At 43.8% G+C, this 18,831-nt stretch overlaps 2 protein-coding genes and 1 pseudogene across 3 annotated transcripts; all 3 read right to left on the bottom strand.

The window, feature by feature from the left end:
* Positions 1-17: 17 nt before the first annotated feature.
* Positions 18-2,521, bottom strand: LOC123397318 (annotated as a pseudogene).
* Positions 2,522-3,948: 1,427 nt separating this feature from the next.
* LOC123453025 (dihydrolipoyllysine-residue acetyltransferase component 4 of pyruvate dehydrogenase complex, chloroplastic-like) lies at positions 3,949-8,946 on the bottom strand. The gene is made up of 6 exons (XM_045129783.1): positions 7,914-8,946; positions 7,625-7,816; positions 7,431-7,518; positions 7,259-7,329; positions 7,058-7,141; positions 3,949-4,269 (listed from the first exon to the last, which is right to left on the bottom strand). The coding sequence occupies exons 1-6, from the start codon at positions 8,913-8,915 to the stop codon at positions 4,165-4,167; spliced, it is 1,542 nt and encodes a 513-aa protein (XP_044985718.1). The 5' UTR covers positions 8,916-8,946; the 3' UTR covers positions 3,949-4,164.
* A 7,760-nt stretch (positions 8,947-16,706) lies between these two features.
* LOC123453024 (anaphase-promoting complex subunit 11) lies at positions 16,707-18,527 on the bottom strand. Of its 2 annotated transcripts, none has more exons than XM_045129781.1 (2): positions 18,308-18,527; positions 16,707-17,208 (listed from the first exon to the last, which is right to left on the bottom strand). In XM_045129781.1, the coding sequence occupies exon 2, from the start codon at positions 17,184-17,186 to the stop codon at positions 16,932-16,934; it is 255 nt and encodes an 84-aa protein (XP_044985716.1). In that variant the 5' UTR covers positions 17,187-17,208; positions 18,308-18,527; the 3' UTR covers positions 16,707-16,931. The 2 variants fall into 2 exon arrangements, with proteins under 2 accessions (XP_044985716.1, XP_044985717.1); XM_045129782.1 differs by having other exon boundaries at positions 16,707-17,195; positions 18,308-18,525.
* Positions 18,528-18,831: the final 304 nt, after the last annotated feature.

Below are 18,831 nucleotides of genomic sequence, written 5' to 3'. Positions count from 1 at the left end.
TCAACAACTTCCCGACTCTATTTTAGATTGCAAATCTGTTAGTTACAAAAAATAGATGAAATAATGTATTTGAACAACGAAGAACAATAATTAGATACCTCATGTCCCATAACATCTTGTTCTAGAATATCATCCTCTAATGATTTTCTTTTATTATTGGATCTTTTCTTGTTTAAATTGGTGGAGTGAGCCTGAAATAATTACAAAATTAGTGAGTTTTAAGAAGAAAAAAAAGTAGCTTACGAATAAATGTAATATAGGCAGCAATACCTTCTGTTCAGCTTTCCTCTTCTCTTGTTCTGCCTTTTTCTTGTCCCTTTGTTCAGCTTTCTTCTTCTCTTGTTCTGCTTTTTTCTTCTCTCTTTGTTCAGCTTTCTTCTTCTTCTCGTTTGCTTGACGAATAAGCTTATCAACCTTTGACTCTTTTCTCAATGAAGGAGGACGTCCAGCACATCTAACTGGTATTGGGCTTAGAATAGTTTTACTTGTTATCTCCCCATTAGATGGTGCATCTTCCTGGGTAGCAACCGGATCATTATCATTTTCCAAAATTGAGTTGCTAGAGTACTCAATTTTGAGGGTGAGAAGCTTTTCAATCAAAGAATTGCACGAATCATCTGACATGGAGCCTAGCTCTGCAACTGGGTAGAAAGAATTGCACAATTTATCAAAACGTTTTGCAATAGGTGTGTCATCCATGCCGCCATATGTGCATCTGATGAAATTATGTTTTATTTTCACATTCTTTTTCCACCGATCATGGATGTATTGTGGAGGAACCTCCTTGATTTTCATGTGAGTGAGCACACATAAGACATGCCTACAAAGAATACCTCTGAACTCAAAGCGACGACATGAACACTTAACTTCAAATTCCTCCTCATTGAAATATACATGGTACACAATATCTTTCCTCCATCCTTTTTCCTCGTCAATCAGCACATCCTCGATTATTTCATATGTTTCTATTGCCCCCTCCCTTTGCATTAACTTTCTATCACAGTACATAATGTCTGTTAGCTCTTGTTGAAATTCTTTGAACTTCGAATTTGTATAGGCTGATTGAAATTGCTTCTCAATGTCAAACCGTGTGATACAAGGTATAGTTGAATAGAAGGAATTAAAATCAGCAATATTCTCCTTCTCAACTTTATCACGAAGAGCATTCTCATATTGGGTAACAAAATGCTTCAATGTAGTTTTTGCATTAACATATCCATCAAAGAAGGCATTCATACTCTCACTACGTTGTGTACTAGACATACCTGCCCAGAAAGCATCTTTCACAAATGCAGGAACCCAACGATGCCGATACTCATAAAGCCCTTTAAGCCAATCATTCTCACCAAGACTATACTTTTCAAGCATATGCATCCAAGCAACTTCAAACTCTGTAATTGTTAATGAATCATAAACTGCATTGCCAATGGCAACCTTGATCCAATCATATTCATCATAGCCACCAAACTTCTCGGGTATTTTTTTTATTATGTGCCACAAGCACCATCTGTACCGAGCTTCTGTGAAAACTTCTTCCACACCATTCTGAATTGCTTTTGCTTGATCAGTTATAATAGCTTTTGGTTGACGATTAGACATGCATGTAAGCCATGCTTGAAATAACCAAACAAATGTTGTTGTATCTTCATTTGATAATAAAGCACATCCAAGTAGCACTGATTAGCCATGATGATTTACTCCAACAAAACAAGCAAAAGGCATATCATATTTGTTCATCAAATATGTTGTGTCAAAAGTAATGACACAACATATGTTGTTGTATCTTCATACACTGCTCTACTTCTAGCATCAGCCCAAAAAACATTCCTAAGTCGGGATTCATCATCAACATCCATGACACTAAAAAAGTTTGGATTGGTTGATTGCATTTTAACAAAGTAGTCACGAACCGCTTCAGCATCACCACTATCAAGTTTTAACCTTCTTGTTTTTTCTAGAAAATTGCGGCAACTTTTCTCACCAAAAGTTAGGTTATCATGACCATCTGCTGCCACAACAAAAGAATTGAAATTCTTGTTTACTCGTATTCCTGCCCGGTCATTTAGTTCAAGCTTTCGCTTGACATGGAAAGGTAACTTTTTATTGCATCTGAACAACCGAGATTTATGTGGACTCAATGTGTGATTATGATCCAAAATAGCCTTTGAAAGATGAAGCTTCCCATCAGGACCACATGAAACATTAATTTTAGCTTGACATCCAATCCCGGCTGTTGGATTTGGCTTCAACATATTTCTTGAGTTCGACAGAGTCTTACCAAAGCGAGAGCAGGAAAGGGTAAGGTACTTCAGTTGTCCATTATCATCACTGTGTGAGCTTCTTCTCGTCACACCAAAACCTTTTGCTTTAGCATATTTGATGTAGTACTCTCGCACCTCATTCTCGGTGTCAAAGGTCATCCCCAATTCAGGGTCTCCAATTGACACATTTGGTTGAGATGCACTGTGTTCATGTACACACTCCACGTTGCTTTCATTATGTTGCTTAGTGCCGTCATCATCGCTTGAAATAAACATGTCACTTGATTCTTGAATATGTATAGTTTCATCATCCATTCCTATAATCATGAAAAAATTAATTAATTTCGTTTCAAGGGAAAACTAAAATTGTGTCAAAGTAGCCCAAATGCTGGAACGCTAACCCTGAAGTTGTGAACTTCCTACTGAACTTAACTAGATGATTAAATAGTAAGACACATTACAACATGTACATGCAAAGGCGTTGGTCCAATAAAAACAAGATAAACAGTAGATGAAATATGTAAGATTGAACAAGAACCTAAGAGCAAGAGTAGCACAGCGGCAGCACACAATCTATGCATTAACTTGCTCATGAACGAGACGGCGGCCGTAGCGCCAGCGCTATGCATTGACTTGATCAAGAAAGGCTGAAGAAGGATGCAAAAACTGAACCTCGTCTCCTCCCCGTCCTCGTACAGTTTAGATGAATGACAACAGGCGGCGGCGATCGAAAGCAGGCGACGGCGATCAAAAGCAGGCAACGGCGATCTGGTAAATCGGGAAAAACGAAGCTGTATTTCTGTTGCGTAAATAGCGACACGTAGTGCTTTATCTTTTTTTCTGCGCCCTTTTCTCAACGCGCAGCGCGCGGGCGCACTCGTGGCCACGTTGGACTCCATCTGAGTCATCACGTAAACTCACGTAATAATTAGTAGGTGTAGCATAATCCGACGTGGCCACAAGAGCGCGCTGAGAAAATGGAGAAGAAAATTCTGCTCCCACGAAAAGTTATTTGCGGAGGAAAAAATCAAACCGCTGCGCATCCCTTGACTTGAGTTTTGAAATTCCTCAACTTGAGTTTTGAATTTGCCTTTTATTCTTCTCTTCATTGACTTTTTAACCAAGACTAGCTATTTGGAGTTTTCTCAACTTGAGGTCTCATCCGGTTTGGAGGAAACCAAAACGTAGGAAGTTGACAGGATGGCACTTGCCATCCTAAGGAATTGTCTTGCCTCGTTCCTACGCACAAAATGAGCTTCGAGTGGATATGTAGTTCCTCCAAAAAAAATAGGAAATAAATAGTATTGCTACGAAATTCACATACCGTTTCCTACAAACCGAATGCATCTATAGGAAATTTTCCTCTGGAATATTTGTTCTATGCGTTTGCTGTAAAAATCCTTCGACCCAAATGAGGCCTGAGTTAACTTTGACAATTAGCCACACAGACTCCATGTAGGACTAGACAGGACCCCTAGGTGAAGTTTGTTCTTACCACCAAAGAGGGATTTAGGAGTTATTGCCAGAATTCAGGAAAGGGTAAGTTTGGGACCTTGCTTGTTCAGGTTCTTCTCTCAGAAAATTCACAAACATATTCAACAAGTAATAAATAAATAAATAAGCACATGCAAAACATAACAAGGGAAAGCAGAATACAAAGAACTAAGGCAAAAGGATGATCTGCAAATTATTCTACAAACATAATTTATTTATTTCCAAAATTTCATAACATCATAACCAATTTCCAACAGCATCCAGTATTCCCAAGTGAAAACAGTACGAACAGCTGAAAAGCAATATCCCCTTGAGTACTCAAAGATACAAAAAGGAAAACCAAAAACAAACTCAGCGACAGACTTCCAACTGGAAATGAACTGGTGGTTGAATCACTTCCAAGAAAATCCTACAAAGTCAGGCTCTCAGGGTCCTCGATAATTTTCGCAAAAGTTTGCAGGAATGCTGCCAAATCAGCACCATACACAATCCGGTGATCAGCTGTGACGTTGACCTGAACAAAAATTGGATCAGCTTAGTTATGTACGGTGGCAATTTCAGGTAATATTTGTTCACAAATACTCATTATTCACACATAAATCAAACAAACAGTACAGACAGATTAAGGCTGAAATACACATGGATTATATATTGGTATGGTAAAGATATCTTATATAACTAAATAGGTGATCCCCAATAACATATTTTCTCAACATGTAACCATGTCACCCCCAACATGCAACTATGCACGGGAAAAAGGTCCACTCAACATTCAAACCTGCAACCATGCATGGTAAAAGATTTATCCAATTCCATTCTATTATGATACTTATATTAAAAAATGTTTTTAATCTATACCATAATCAAATACAATAAATTACTATGTGTTTTTGGTTTAAGTTGCCATGTTATTAATCCAAATATTAATGTTCCATACAACCAAATCTCATTGAAACATATTGTAACTGATTCCCACTGTAACGTGCGGGTATCATGTCTAGCTCATCATACGCTCAAGTAAATAAATCTAAGGCATATAAAACAGTGAATAATAAGATTACCTAGACATACTTATTGTGATATTATCCCATAAGTCATGTTACTAGGGGTGTGTTCGGTTCGGGAACGAAGTGAATGCAATGTCATGGTTCCATTCCACTAGAATGGGTCGGTTCCGTCCTTGTGTTTGGTAGTGGTAATTGGAAGGAATGGAATGGCTACATTTCGGTGTTTGGTTTGAAAGATGGAATGGAATGGGTTTATTCATCTCGCCACGAGTTGAATTGAATTTCAGTCAAACAAAGGCAGATAAATATTGAATTGTACTACTTCAGAACACCAGTGTGAGCATCAATGATTCATGAACCATAGGCTTGAACACGCTCTTTCAAAAACAAATCGTAGAGAAATAGAAAAGAAAAGAATACTGACTCAAACACAGGATCAACAGCAACCACCCAAATACCAAAGTATGCATCTGATATGATTGCTACAAGAAAAAGAAAATGCAGCTTGCTAGTCCAGTCTTGCCCGCAGCCTTGATCCTCCAGTCCACAAGATCAATAGCAGCCACCCCAAAACCAACGTCTGGATCAACAGCAGCAACCCAACTGCAGCCTTGCTCCTCTAGTTCTTTTTCAGCCATGTGGCCTACGGCAGGGTGAACTGCACGTTGCTCCTCCAGATCTTTTTCCCGCACAGAGGACATCCAGCCGCTCGAGCTCGAGCTCGGCAGCCATGGTTGCAAGCTCGGCTGGCCTTCCTATCGCACTGCACCACACGCACACCTATGCCTCCTCAAGTACGGCAGCGCTTGGAGCGCCTACTCCATCAGGGCCAGTGCTTGGAGCGTCTGCTCTGTCAAGAGCAGCGGTGCGACGCTTCCCAGCGTGTCGCGCGAGCGCGGCAGCAGCGTGGCCACCCAGCCTCCTTCCACCGATGGATCTCGAGGATCCCGCCATGGAGGAGTGTGTCATCTGCTTCCTCCACCACCTCCTTCCGCCAAATCCTTGGTCGAGGGGGAGAGAGGAGGGGCAGGAGACACCGGCGGCTGCACTTCCGGCCACCAGCATGGCCACCGAGGGAGAGAGGAGGGCAGAGGTCGTGGGCAGCTAGGGTGCGGGGTGGGTGAGTCATGTGGGAGTCGTGGGGGAGTGGAAAGTGATATGAGTGAGGCGGTCTGCGCGGTCCCGACTTGGAGGAATGCCCAGGTTTGGCATAAACAAGGAATATGTGTTCCCTAGAATCTGTGGGTTTCAGTTCCTTCGGCAATCCAAACACAGGAACAGCCCGTGCGAATGGAACCGACCCATGTCGTTCCGCTTCGTGACAAAAACCAAACACACCCTAAGGTATTGAGAGTTTGAGACTAGGTAACCTATAGTCGACAGGTTTCTTACTGGGTCTTTAGCTAAACAGTGAGGTATTTAGTACTAGTATATCAATACATCCTACTCTACTAGTACATTGTGGGAATAATGGGAGGGCACTAGAGCTCCAATATGCGTTCGGCGAGCTCTAGGACCGAGTCCAAAGGGATGTGTTCGACTTGGATCGACATTCAGGAGAGAAATTTGGAAAGGGTGAGACAGAGCACGTTTGACTCGGACATGTGACCAAACATCTATCGACGCAACAGACGACTAGTACTCACTTGAGGTGACTAACCTACTAAAAAAACCATTGAAGTCGCAATCTTGCTATAAGGTCGTCGTACACCCCACCACTAATCTCTTGTGATCACGTTGCTAAGGACACCCCCTAATTACACGTTGCTTTCGCTACAACTAAGCGCTTGTTTTGTTGATTATTTAGCCATCTCATTGACATGTGTGATCTAGGTCTGCTTGTCAGTTAGGAATTTGGTAAAATAAAAAAATCAACTATTGTTGAATGGGTAAAACAAAGTCACAACCATCATGCAATCATGCTTGTGTTCACGCAATTGTGATCGGGTCTTTCATGTAATCATGCTTGTGTTTGCATCCATATGGCAGACAGAGATTTCACTACCATGTGACATTGATAGGAGTAGGCACTTAGATACTCTGACAAACAATCACCAATTTACCGCATTAACACGCACAAGTTATATGCATTGAAAAACTAGGTGTGAACACAAGCACAAGGTATAAATGTCCCTGGTAGTTTCTAGGCGTTGGACGGAGGCAAAACACCTAGCGCTTCATTGCACTTAAGGAGTTAAGGTGCGGTTTGGTCAGAGAAGCACAAGGCAGAGGCAAAACACTCACTCAGTGGCTAGCGCATAATAAAACCTTGGTAATATGTGTAAGACAACTCACCAGCATTTTGTTCTGAACACTAAAGAAACCATCTTTATCGGCCACCACTGTAGATTTTGAGGCTCCAACAGCCATTATAGCTCCCTGCAGTCATCCAGTCAAATTCTTAATTAGATCCCAACCTCACAAAAGCAATAGTACATCTACCAACACTTAGAAATTACTAGACATAGTGGTAGAATAGGAGCAAGTAAACATCACCTGGCCAGGTGGAAGAATTGCATCAAATCTATCTACACCAAACATGCCCAAGTTGGACAGTGTAAATGTCCCTGCAAAACACCCAACATTCAGGTCAGTACAATTTCCATGATCATCGTAAGTTTGCGATTCGATCTGACATACTATATATGCAGTGCAATAGTTTCCATACCAGAGTTGTACTCGTTTGGTTGAAGTTGTTTTGCGCGTGCCTTCTTGACTAGTTCCTTCCACTTTTGTGAGAGTAAATATATATCCAGCTGCATTATTGTGGCATTTCGTAAGGCATATATTCAGTAAACTAGCATGCTGCAGTACCTAAATAACACAACATTTATCACAGAGACAGAGGTCGCTTGTACTTGCCTTATCAGCTTGCTCCAGGACGGGTGTGATGAGTCCACCATCAATAGATACAGCCACAGCAATGTTGATGGAACTGTTGTAAGTGAAGCTCGTCCCATCCCTGCAGCTAGCGTTCACCACAGGGTGTTGTGCAAGCGCCATAGCAGCGGCTTTCGCAAGCAACACAGTCATCGTTACCCCCTTTGGCTTGACCTGATAAAACAGAATCAATCCAACCATCAAGAGCTGGTCACGACCAAAAAGCAGAGAGGCTGTTGCACAGGCCAAATTAAGACTCCAAATGCAGCACCTTCTCATACAGCTCGTCAAGCTTATCAGTGAGAATGGGGTAACCAACACGGAATGCTGGCACCGACAGGCTCTCCACCATGTTCTTGCTCACTGCAGCCTGCATTGCAGTGAACGGAACCACCGTGGCACCAGGCACCGGCGGAAGCACCGCCGCCTGCGGCACGGCCCTTACCGACGAAGCTGCAGCCACAGGCGCAGCAGCAGGAGCAGGAGCCACCTTTGGTTTTGGCTGGATGCCAGCGAATGCCTCAACATCAGCAGGCGTAATTCGGCCGAATTGCCCGGTGCCAGTCACGTTGGCAAGATCCACCCTATGCTGCTTGGCCAGCTTCTTAGCCTGCGGCGTGGCAACGCCCTTGGTCCCCGCGGCCACAGCCGCGGGAGCAGCAGCCACCGGAGCCGCCGCCGGCGGGGGAGGCGAATCGGCGGCATCGGAAAGAGCAGGGGCCTGCTGCTGGGGCTGTCCCTGCCCGCTGGAGAGCGCCTGGGCCTGGGCGACGGCAAGCGCCACGTCCTCCTCAGACTCGGCGAGCAGAGCGATGGGGGCGCCGACGGGGGCGGACTCGCCCGCGGGGACGAGGACGGCGGCGACGATGCCGTCGTAGAACGTCTCGACGTCCATGTCGGCCTTGTCGGACTCGACGACCACGACGGCGTCGCCCTTGGTGACGCGGTCGCCCTCCGCGGCGGCCCAGGACACGATCTTGCCCTCCGTCATCGTGGAGCTGAGCGCCGGCATGAAGATCTCCCGGATCTTGGCGCGGACCACCATCGGCCGGCGCCTCCGCGTCGTGGCCGCGCACGACGCCGCCGGCGCCGCAAGGCGCAGGCGCGCGGGCAGGGAGGAGGCGGAGGCGGAGAAGGAGAGGGGGGCCGAGGATGCCGCCATTGCAGAGCTGGAGGGTGGGGGGCGAGGTGGGAGGGTAGCGGGGTTTGGTTTGCTGTGGGTATTTGAGGCGAGGGCGGAGAAAGCGAGGCGAGGGAAGGCGGAGTTTGGCATGCCTGACGCTCGAGCTGTGTTCGACAAAATGCCTGCGAAGTGAACAATGGTGGGATTCTTGTTTTGTTGGTGCTTTGCTTTTCTTTTGTGCTGTCATAGGAAAGTAACTACTAATGCATATGACATTTGTCTAAATTACTTCACCTCTGTGTCAAAATATAAGACATTTTTGCAATTCAAATTGAAGTGCAAAAACGTATGTTTTATTTTTTGATATGGAATGAGTCATAATGTAAAGTATCATGCAACAATTTCATAGATGACTTCGTTTATTAGGAACGCGTTTGGTTGCCATCATAAGGCCCAACCATGACTGCGAGAAAGGAATCGGGTTATTTGGTTGGCATGCATACACTGTTCAACCTGCATAACACGAGCTTTGAAGCACTCTCAGGCAGGCCCGCGACCTACGCTCAGATCGACAGTTTCTGGCTTGTGCGAGGCAGAGGAGGGGAACACGGCGTTGAGCTCGTGTGACCAGGGAGATGGCGTGAGCTTGCACGCGTCTTCGAAAAATCGATGGGAGGATTTCGGCTCACCTTCCGCCGATACGGTCGCCCCATTTAACCCTTCCCCCCTCCTCTCCCCGTCTAAAGCCCCACCACCCTTCTCCCCCCCCCCCCCTTCGATCTTTCTCGTCGACGTGCATCGCCACGGACGACGAGGTAAGCGGAGCTCCTGCGTCGGTCGACGACTCACCTCCTCAGCTTCTCCGACCCCCTACCGCATCCACCCGAGTTGTAGTCATGCCCTCTGTGAGTTCAATCACCTCTATTCTCACTGTTCGTTGTAGCTAGATCTAAGAGGATGTGGTCATAGGTTTAGATGTGCAAGCATGTGGTAAGATGTGATATGTTAGCATACGCTGGATTTTGATGTTGTGGTAGCTATTTGTGTTGGATCTGTGTAGCTAGAGTAGTATGATAGTGATGAACACTATGGATGAACACTATGGATTTGTAGCATGCTATAGTAGCTAGTTCCAATGTTAAGATAGCTAGATGTTGTGGTATTGTTTGTGCTATGCTTACTGTCTATACGTGATAAGATTGTAGGACATGATCACACAGACGCAAGATCTTAGTCAGGTCATTGTCCTCTTGGAGAGCCAGTTCACGGCCTCCTATGTCGAGGACTCGCACCCCTCCTCAATTAAAACATGTGTCCTGATTCAGACGCGTTCGAGGTGTCACCTGGTGCGTCTATCTTTAAGCCAGTTGTGCTCATTGAGCCAACGACCACTTCTATTGCCGATGCACTAAAGGCAAAGAAGGATGGTAGGGGGAACAATATGAAGTGGTAGCCGTTCATGTCCACATTCGTGCTGAACAAGATGGTGAGCTCATCTCTAGTGGTGTTATGACTGACAAGGGTTTCAAGGAGGTGCACTTGAACCCCGTTGCCAATCAGGTGTCCGAGTTCTGTGGCCAGGAGGTGAGCGTCACCCACGTGTACAGCCACCCAAGGAAGTGAAGAGCTCGATGGATCCAAGTGTCCAAGCTCAAAGACCTTAGTGGCGCCTCATGGGATCATAGCACTTGCTCTATCATTCTGGAGGCGGAGCACTACACCGGCCATGTCGCGGTTAGCTCACTGTCCATTGTTTTGCACACTGTCAATCATTGCCTTCTAGAAACTAACAACACTTGTGCTTCTATTTTAGCACCCCAAGGATGTTGAGTTCCTCAACACACCTACCCAGAACTACAACCGGATGCAGCACATCTTCTCATTCGGCTTGGCAACCGACAAGCATACCATGGGCTTCGGTGAGGCTCTCGGTTCTCCTTCACCATGGCAACCATCGAGCTTCCCAGGCACCCCGGACGTAGAGGCAGTCTGTGATATCCCTGAGAAGCCATTTGAGCATGTTCATGTGCTCGATAGGAAGAGGAAGAGGGGCGGTTTGATGGAGGAGGATATCAGTGCCTTCAGCAGCATGACTAAGGTCGTCAAAAGGAGGTGGTAACCACCATTAGGGAGAGAAAGACCCTCGACGTCCACCCTGACCTGGACAACGTCGTCGTGAAGCAAGGTGGCTTCAGCGAAGAGGCTCTCGTGGCAGCTCTGAGCCACCTACTGGACAATAAGGCCCCAGGGTATTGGGTTTGTTGCCATGGTAGATGCCCATAGGGTGCTCTGGCTCAGGAGCTGGCTCGGCAAGCACTACTACTAGAGCTTGTTGCTAGTTACCCCGTGCATGATCCTGGGTGGCGATGGCAATGGCGACGGCGGTGATGATGACAATGACGACATATATTTTGTGCGGCTAGGACTTGAAAACTGCTTGACGGTCTATATATTTTGTTGAGGTGGTATATACTAACCCCTCATGATGATCGTAAGCCTGCGATGGTAGGATGACACCCTCTTTTGGATGTGGTGGTAGGATGTCACCCTCTTTTGGATGTGGTGGTAGGATGTCACCAAGGTAGTGCTAGGTTTGAACTTGCTATGACATATGATCATGCATGCTTACTACTTGTGCTACATTGCTTGCTCCTTGATTGTTCTTTTGCTTGTTGCTTCAACTCCTGCTCTTGTGCACTGCTAGGATAAACGGTATGCGATGTTCGTCGGGAAGGTACCTGGTGATGAGGACATGGCTACCTTGGATACGATCAAAAATATTTCATATTTGCATATCTGTGAGGTGATTTCTTATAATAATTATACAATAATTTATTTATATTATGATATTATCTGGAACAAAAATACTTCACCTATTTTTACTCCATGCCTAAATGCAGAATTGTTGAACGCTTGCACGAACCACGTGTAAAGATAAAGGAAGAGAAAATGATTAGGTGTTGTTTAAGAAGTCATCTCACATCAAAGGAAATGATTATGTGTTGTTCAAGAAGTTCTCTCACGTCACTTTTAGGCCAAGAGAAGATAAAGTCCAAGTCTCTCACGTTGTGGACTCAGATTCGGACTGCACAGACATATCTGTCTCAAAACGTCAACAACTTTTTCATACGGACTCTGAATTGGGTGATTCTTCTTTTGCTAGAAAGTAGATTTTATGTGCGTTCCAGCCCAATTTGAATCACCTTAAAATTCGTTCAGAGCGTTGATATGTTGACAAAACAATCTAACGTTGCACCAGAATCGGAGTCAAACTATAAGTTCAAAGGTGTTGCATCACCTTCACTTGGGCCGATAGGCCTTGTACGACCTACGGCTAGCTTTAGGCTGCCTTGGGACATCCTCCCACCTCCTTGGCCGCCACCCCTTGATCCTATATAAGTAGTTCAACCTAGTAGCTTTTTGCTTGTGATTTGTTTAGTTAAAAGTTAGTCATTGCAACTTGGTGTACTTCGTTTGTGTTCAACGACCAGACCAAGACCGGTTTCGGATCCCCACCCTTATCAATACTTCATATATATATTCGCAATATTCATATTGCTTTTATCATATTCTTGCTTGTTCTTCGATTGCTTGCAGGAAGACACCTTCGTGGTCAGGTTGATCGTGCTCCGGCGTGGCAAGTAACCTCTTGGAGTTGGTTTAGCGATTGCTAAGGCGCAACATCATGCATGTTTTTAGTCGGATCGTTAAGGCCGTCTCCACCAAATCGATAGCCACCATCTCATCGAAAGGTCGGGACCCTCGCCTCTATATCAAATGGTATCAGATTTCCAGGTTGTTGGTGAGATTTTACCAGTTTTTCGTAGTTAGATCGCATCTGTTCTTCATACCTATAGTCCAGGAAAAAGCCACAAAAGAATTAGGGTTAGATCATCATATCTGAACCAATCTGAGCCTTTGCATAGTCTTTTCAGTGCTTGCATAGTTGAATGATTGGTTGCATCGTCGTGTCGAGTTGTTAGTCTTAGTGTCTAGTTACTTTAGAGTTTCAAGTTCTATTCACATTAGTCACACCACCGCTGCATCGTCATCCCTTTCGTTGTCGCCCATCACCATCCATCAATTGCCACCACCAGTTCCCCATCGGTCATTGTCATCTGTTGGAGAGAAGAAAAAAAGTAAGATCAAAAAAGAGAAGAAAAAAAGTAAAAAAAGTGAGCGAAAAAAAGAGGAGAGAAAAAAATTCGGATCTATCTAGACTCAATCCCGTAATTGAATTTCGATTGAAAAGTCTTTTGTGCAGTATTCAGTAAAACAGATATATCTTCCGCATACGAAGTCCGTTTTGGTTCCACGAGTTCTCAAATTCGAGCTATGGACAAGTTGCATCTGAATAGTTCATCAAGCTAGTTCACTATTAGCACCTCCAAATCGACATCTAAATAGGACTTTTTGCCCTCCAAAGTCGCGAACACAGTTTGTCAATATTTTTCAGGCCCGTTCCCGATTTTTTTTGACTCTTCATACAAACTCGGAATTGAGTAATTCTTTTGTATTGACAAGCTTGGGTCAGTGGCAATCTTGAGAAAAATTATCATAAATTTTACATAATATTTTCCAGAGGGAAGTTGCAAAGAGAGTTTTGGTATATCATGCTTAGCGGTCATTTATCATCATTATCTTTACTGTCATTGTGATCTTCACTTATATCTTGCTATTTAGAGCTACTTCATATCATCCGTTGCTGATACTTGTGGTATGTCGTGAATCCGTTAGTGTTCCAGGCTCGCGTATCTAGTACGGCCTAGCTTACGGTTAGTTTTAGGCTGCCTTGGGACATCCTCCCACCTCCTTAACCGTCACCCCTTGCTCCTATATAAGTAGATCAACCTAGTAGCTTGTTGCTTGGGGATTTGTTTAGTTAAAAGTTAGTCATTGCAACTTAGTGTACTTCGTATGTGTCCAACGACCAGACTAAAACCGCTTTCGGATCCCCACCCTTATCAATACTTCATATATATTCGCAATATTCAGACTACTTTTATCATATTCTTGCTTGTTCTTCGATTGCTTGCAGGAAGACACCTTCGTGGTCAGGTTGATTGTGCTTCGGCGTAGTCAGTAACCTCTTGGAGTTGGTTTAGCGATTTCTAAGGCGCAACGTCATGCACGTTTGTAGTTGGATCATCAAAGTCGTCTCCACCAAATCGATAGCCACCATCTCATCAAAAGATCGGGACCCTCGCCTCTATATAACCTAGGGTTTATAGTTCGTGGGAAGATTGCAGTGAACAAGTTGCCTCCGTCAGAAACATCAGCCATAGTGAGTTAAGACTAGGCGGGTGGTAGAAGAAGCTTAAGCCAATTATGTGCCAAAACACACAATTGGCATCGTTGAAGTTGGCAATATTGCAGTTGGCAAGGCGGTGCCACGCCTTGCGGTGAAGAACTTCATCATTGTCATGTAGTTCGTCGTCATTGCGCTGTTGTGGCGTTAGTGTGCTAGATGTGATCATGTGTAAGGTAGCCTCTCCACATTAAATGCAAGGTTAGCACACCTCGCACCGTGTATGCAACCAAACATCATGCTTATGTGTGAGTTCGAACAATGCGGACAATCAAACACCATGTGCTAAGCCACCTCCTAATACGTGAGAACTAAATGCGAACAATCAAATATGTTGCGGATGCCGGTTTAGAGGTTGTATTTACTCAACCAGCCTCATGTGAGCCAGCCTTCAGCTAGCCAGGACCAGCTGCTATGGCTGCCAAACACACTCTAGGTTGCATGCTCATTTTCTCTTAGGAAGCACTATGTTATGACAACTTATTATTTTAGCACAAACATCTCTCCTTATTTTTATTTTTTTACAAGGGGCCCTCATTAAAGCAAGTACTCCCTTCATTCCTAAATACTCCCTCTGTTCCATAATATTTGTTGAAGTTCTCCCCAACAACAAATATTATGGAACAAAGGGAGTATAAACGTAGTCTTGTGTTTAGGAACGGAGAGAGTATTATTTTGGGGTGCATTAAGTTACTAGCGAAGTAGGCTTACTGAGTGATTTATGTGTATTGTTGCTTATTCTGGAAAGGTGGTTTTATACTTTTGTTCAGCAAGCTGTAGCTATTCCTTTCCTTCTAGGTGCCAGCCCAAGATTTTGTTTGATCAAATGAGCAGTTTGATATTCATTCTTGCACCTAACAACTTGTCCCAGCAAATATATTTTTTTAGATGCAATAAATTTTTGAAGGAACTATTATACGGTTGCAACTTTTCCAAGAAACAGGAAACAAACATTTCACCTTCCTAAACTTGATTTTACTATTACAAAAATCGTTGCCTTGTCCAACTTCAAACTTCTTTTCCTCAATGTGTGGAATCAGGCGCCCAGGAATTTGATTGGTGCCGTAAAAATCGCTAGGATTTTAATCCCAAGCGCCTATCGCCCTATGTAAGTGTCCCCGTTGTACATGTCTCAATACCAGATCATTCCTAGCGTCCCAAATCTAGTCATGAACGGTTGCGATGAGGTAGGCAGATGGGGTGGCACGACGATCTTCCAGATGAGTTTGATGTCATTGCAGTTTGGCCTGATGCCGAGGGCACTTGTCCGAGAGTAGGAACATTTATGCAATGTAAAGCACACAAATTTCCAAATGAACCAATTTCTGACACATAAATATAATTGTAGAAGCATCTACAAAATGCTGGAAGACATCCATCTTGCATACAAGTAGGGATCAGGGTATATCTGGCTAAATAACACTGCACACTGCTAGTCAAGATGGGCAAACAATTGGTCAGAAGCGAATCTGATTGTCTAATTTATTTTTATAGTGAGGAACAGATCTATTATTTCTGTACAGGGTAAAGATGTTCATCAAAATACACACCAGTTGCCTTCAAGAAAGAATAAATCAAACTAGTGGCATGATTGATGCTATTTCTCAGATGTTAAGAATACTGGCGCAGACATTTTATTGCCGTATTCCACTATGCCACCCATACAAAGTAGCAACTAAGGGCCTCTTTGATTAGCGGGATCTTAAAAATGTAGGAATAGGAAAAGTAGAGGGTTGGAATGGCATGTCCATTTGAACTCTATAGGATTAGTAAAGATTGTTTGATGTCACATGAAAAACAAAGAAATTGTAAGAAGAGGTTAGAGTGGATGTTAGATTTTTATGAAGTGTAGTACAAAAGATTTCATAGGAAAAAATCCTACAGGATCCAATCCTATGAATCAAAGGACCAATGTAGGAAAAAATCCTAAGGATTTCAATCATCCAAAAATCCTATAAAATTCCTTTGAATCAAAGAAGCCCTAAAGGTCAAATGCCTTTCATATGTAACATCACTATATGATCCAATGTTCAAGTCTTGCCATTTATACTGGCACGACATACATACACATATCTAAAGAAGAAGCTATTTCAGTACTTCAAAGTTCTGAAACTAGAATCATATGCACAGAACAAATGGCTGTTTTAGATGCCCGATATAATCCTGGCAGGTTGCTACTCAATCACTGACACTTTTTACAATGTTCCTAATGCTCTATTCAAATTACCTGCATATAGTAAAGTAAATATCATGAACTAAGCATAGTAAGTCTTTACTTGTTTGTCTAACACATGCTTGACTTTACATGGTCAAATCCAAGTCTAGATGATATCTGCTGGCATAATTGGCACGAGATAAAATCTCACCCAGTGTAACTTGCTCACACACAATACATTTCAATTTATAGCCCAGAAAATGATCATCAAATCATGTTAATAATTTAAAACCTGCTGATATATGTGTCATAGTTAAAATGAATATAAGTCTAGTAGAACAAGCTATTTGCTTGCTAGAGTACTAGTCGTTATATCTACAGTGTATAATATCCAGCCAGAGTCGTATTACTACATGGGTGACCATCTGCGGGTAAACCGCGGAACAAGAAAAATTGTCACAATCTCAGACTGCTTATAGACCTTTCAAAGTCAATCATTGCATTTGCATGGTCACAACTTGAAAAGGCACAATAGCTGTGGCTCAATGTCTCACAGTTTCACTTTAAAGATGCCAACCATACTGATTTCCAGAAAGTATGACAACCACTTACAAGACAACACAACTACATTCCAGTTAAACACCCATTCTAGTTTTCTATGAGATATGAAAAATGCTTGGTACTGACATAGTTTCAGATGTCCTTAGCCCTTGAACTGCCACTCCCTACGACACATGGGGCAAAGGGGGGTTGATGTTTGAGAATTGACCCACTTGAGTATGCAGTGAAGATGGAAAGCATGGTTGCAGGCACCCCAAATTATTGGGCACTCATCACCAGGGAACTTACAATCAGGGCAGCAGCCGTCAAAAGCCATCCTGCATATGCCACATGTCTCATCCTGTGCGTCCCATGTCCAAGAAGCCACCGCATGCCACTGAAGAATTTTGACCTTCATCGTTGTTACCTGGTATACAGCACTAGATGCCATACACGAGTCATGAGAACACTGTACTAATTGCAGATTAAAAAATTGCAATCGAGAAGGAATAAGGCAGCCAGGAGAAGAGAAATTCGCTAAATTAAATGGTCTAAAAAGACAGATGTATTAGCTTTCGTGTCTTCAGTTTTATGGCTGAAGTTGCAGCTTTCAGGTAAAGATAGAATGATAGATAGCTACAAGGATACAAGTCAATAACAGAGAACACCACTGGAATGGCCCAAAAGTCACAACTACTAGCATTCAGAAAGCAACATGCTCTACAAATTTCATCATGATATGCAGGGGCAGGCTTAGCATGAGACATAGGAACACAGTCGAACCATGGATTTCACAGAAAATAGGCTGTGCAGTGCTGGCAAATCAGCTCGCCTATGGCATGAAGGGCCTTTCAAAAATAGATGCTGATTATGTGGTATGATCTACATTTTTTTTGTAACAACCTTATTCTGAAGGTTTATCCCAATAGTATGCAAAAACGTCACCACTTGTTGCTCCACACTTACATGTGGACTGTTTTCTAGCAACTTGCGATCCCTCAGTATGTCACACAATAGAAAGAACGGAGCTCTTTCAAACATTAACATGTTTTTACACATCACATCACATTGCCAAATTTTCTCTTTCATGCATCGGGCCATAGGTAGTACGTGGTCTTCTCTTCCTTACTATAGCCTGAACAATGACAGTCATTGCATCAAGTGCAACAACAACAACGGCTCCCCTAATCATCCTTTTTCAGTTTTTCTTTTATTCATTTCTTGACCATCTACAAATCATGCGTGCTATCAAAAATATGGCCACCAATGACATCTAATCATGGATTCAAAGATATATTGGTAATCCATGATATAATGACATCTAATATATTGAAAATATAATGGATGGGACAGAATCATTTTGGGTACGGAAATTGGACAGAGAGTACATGGCCATCATTCCCATCTAAATCTCATCTCATCTCACTCACTCACTAAATCACTCACTCACTCATTCACCCTCCCTCCCTCCCTCCCTCGCTCGGGTGGGGTACAGGGGGGAAACATGAGTGAAAGGGGGGAGGAGGGGGTGGGCCGCACCTGTCTGCGCCGCCGGTAGCCGCCGTAGCCGCTTGTGCCGCCCCACTGCTAGCCCGCCGTGGCCGCCGCAGATGCTCGTGCTTCCCCGCTGCCGTCCCCTCTCCTTTCGGTCTACCACGCCATCGAAGAGGGAGAGACGAGAGACGGACGGGAGAGAGGCGGAGGCCGGCGGCGTTCGAGAGGGCGAGACTATGGAGAGGCCGGATCGAGAGGGAGAGAGACGAGCGAGTGGAGGCCAGAAGGAGCCCAGGATCTCGTAACAGGCCAGCACCCAGCGGAGAATTGGAGGACTTCGGCTAAGAATCGTTTGCAGTTTGCAGCCAGCAGCCCAGCTTCTTCTGGAAAAAGGCCAGCAGCCCACAGGAAAGAAACATGAACTGAAACGTATTTAAGGCCCAGTTCTTTCCGCTCGATTCTCGTGATTCTAGGTTTGAAAAATCAAAAGCTTCAAAGAACTCGATTTGATTGTCTAAAATCATCAGAGAATCGCTAGAATCGGTAGTGCAATCGAAAATCGTGTGCAA

Source organism: Hordeum vulgare, chromosome 5H (assembly GCF_904849725.1).
Source record: "Hordeum vulgare subsp. vulgare chromosome 5H, MorexV3_pseudomolecules_assembly, whole genome shotgun sequence".
Classification (NCBI taxonomy): domain Eukaryota; kingdom Viridiplantae; phylum Streptophyta; class Magnoliopsida; order Poales; family Poaceae; genus Hordeum; species Hordeum vulgare.
This window is presented reverse-complemented; position numbering and strand designations above follow the sequence as displayed.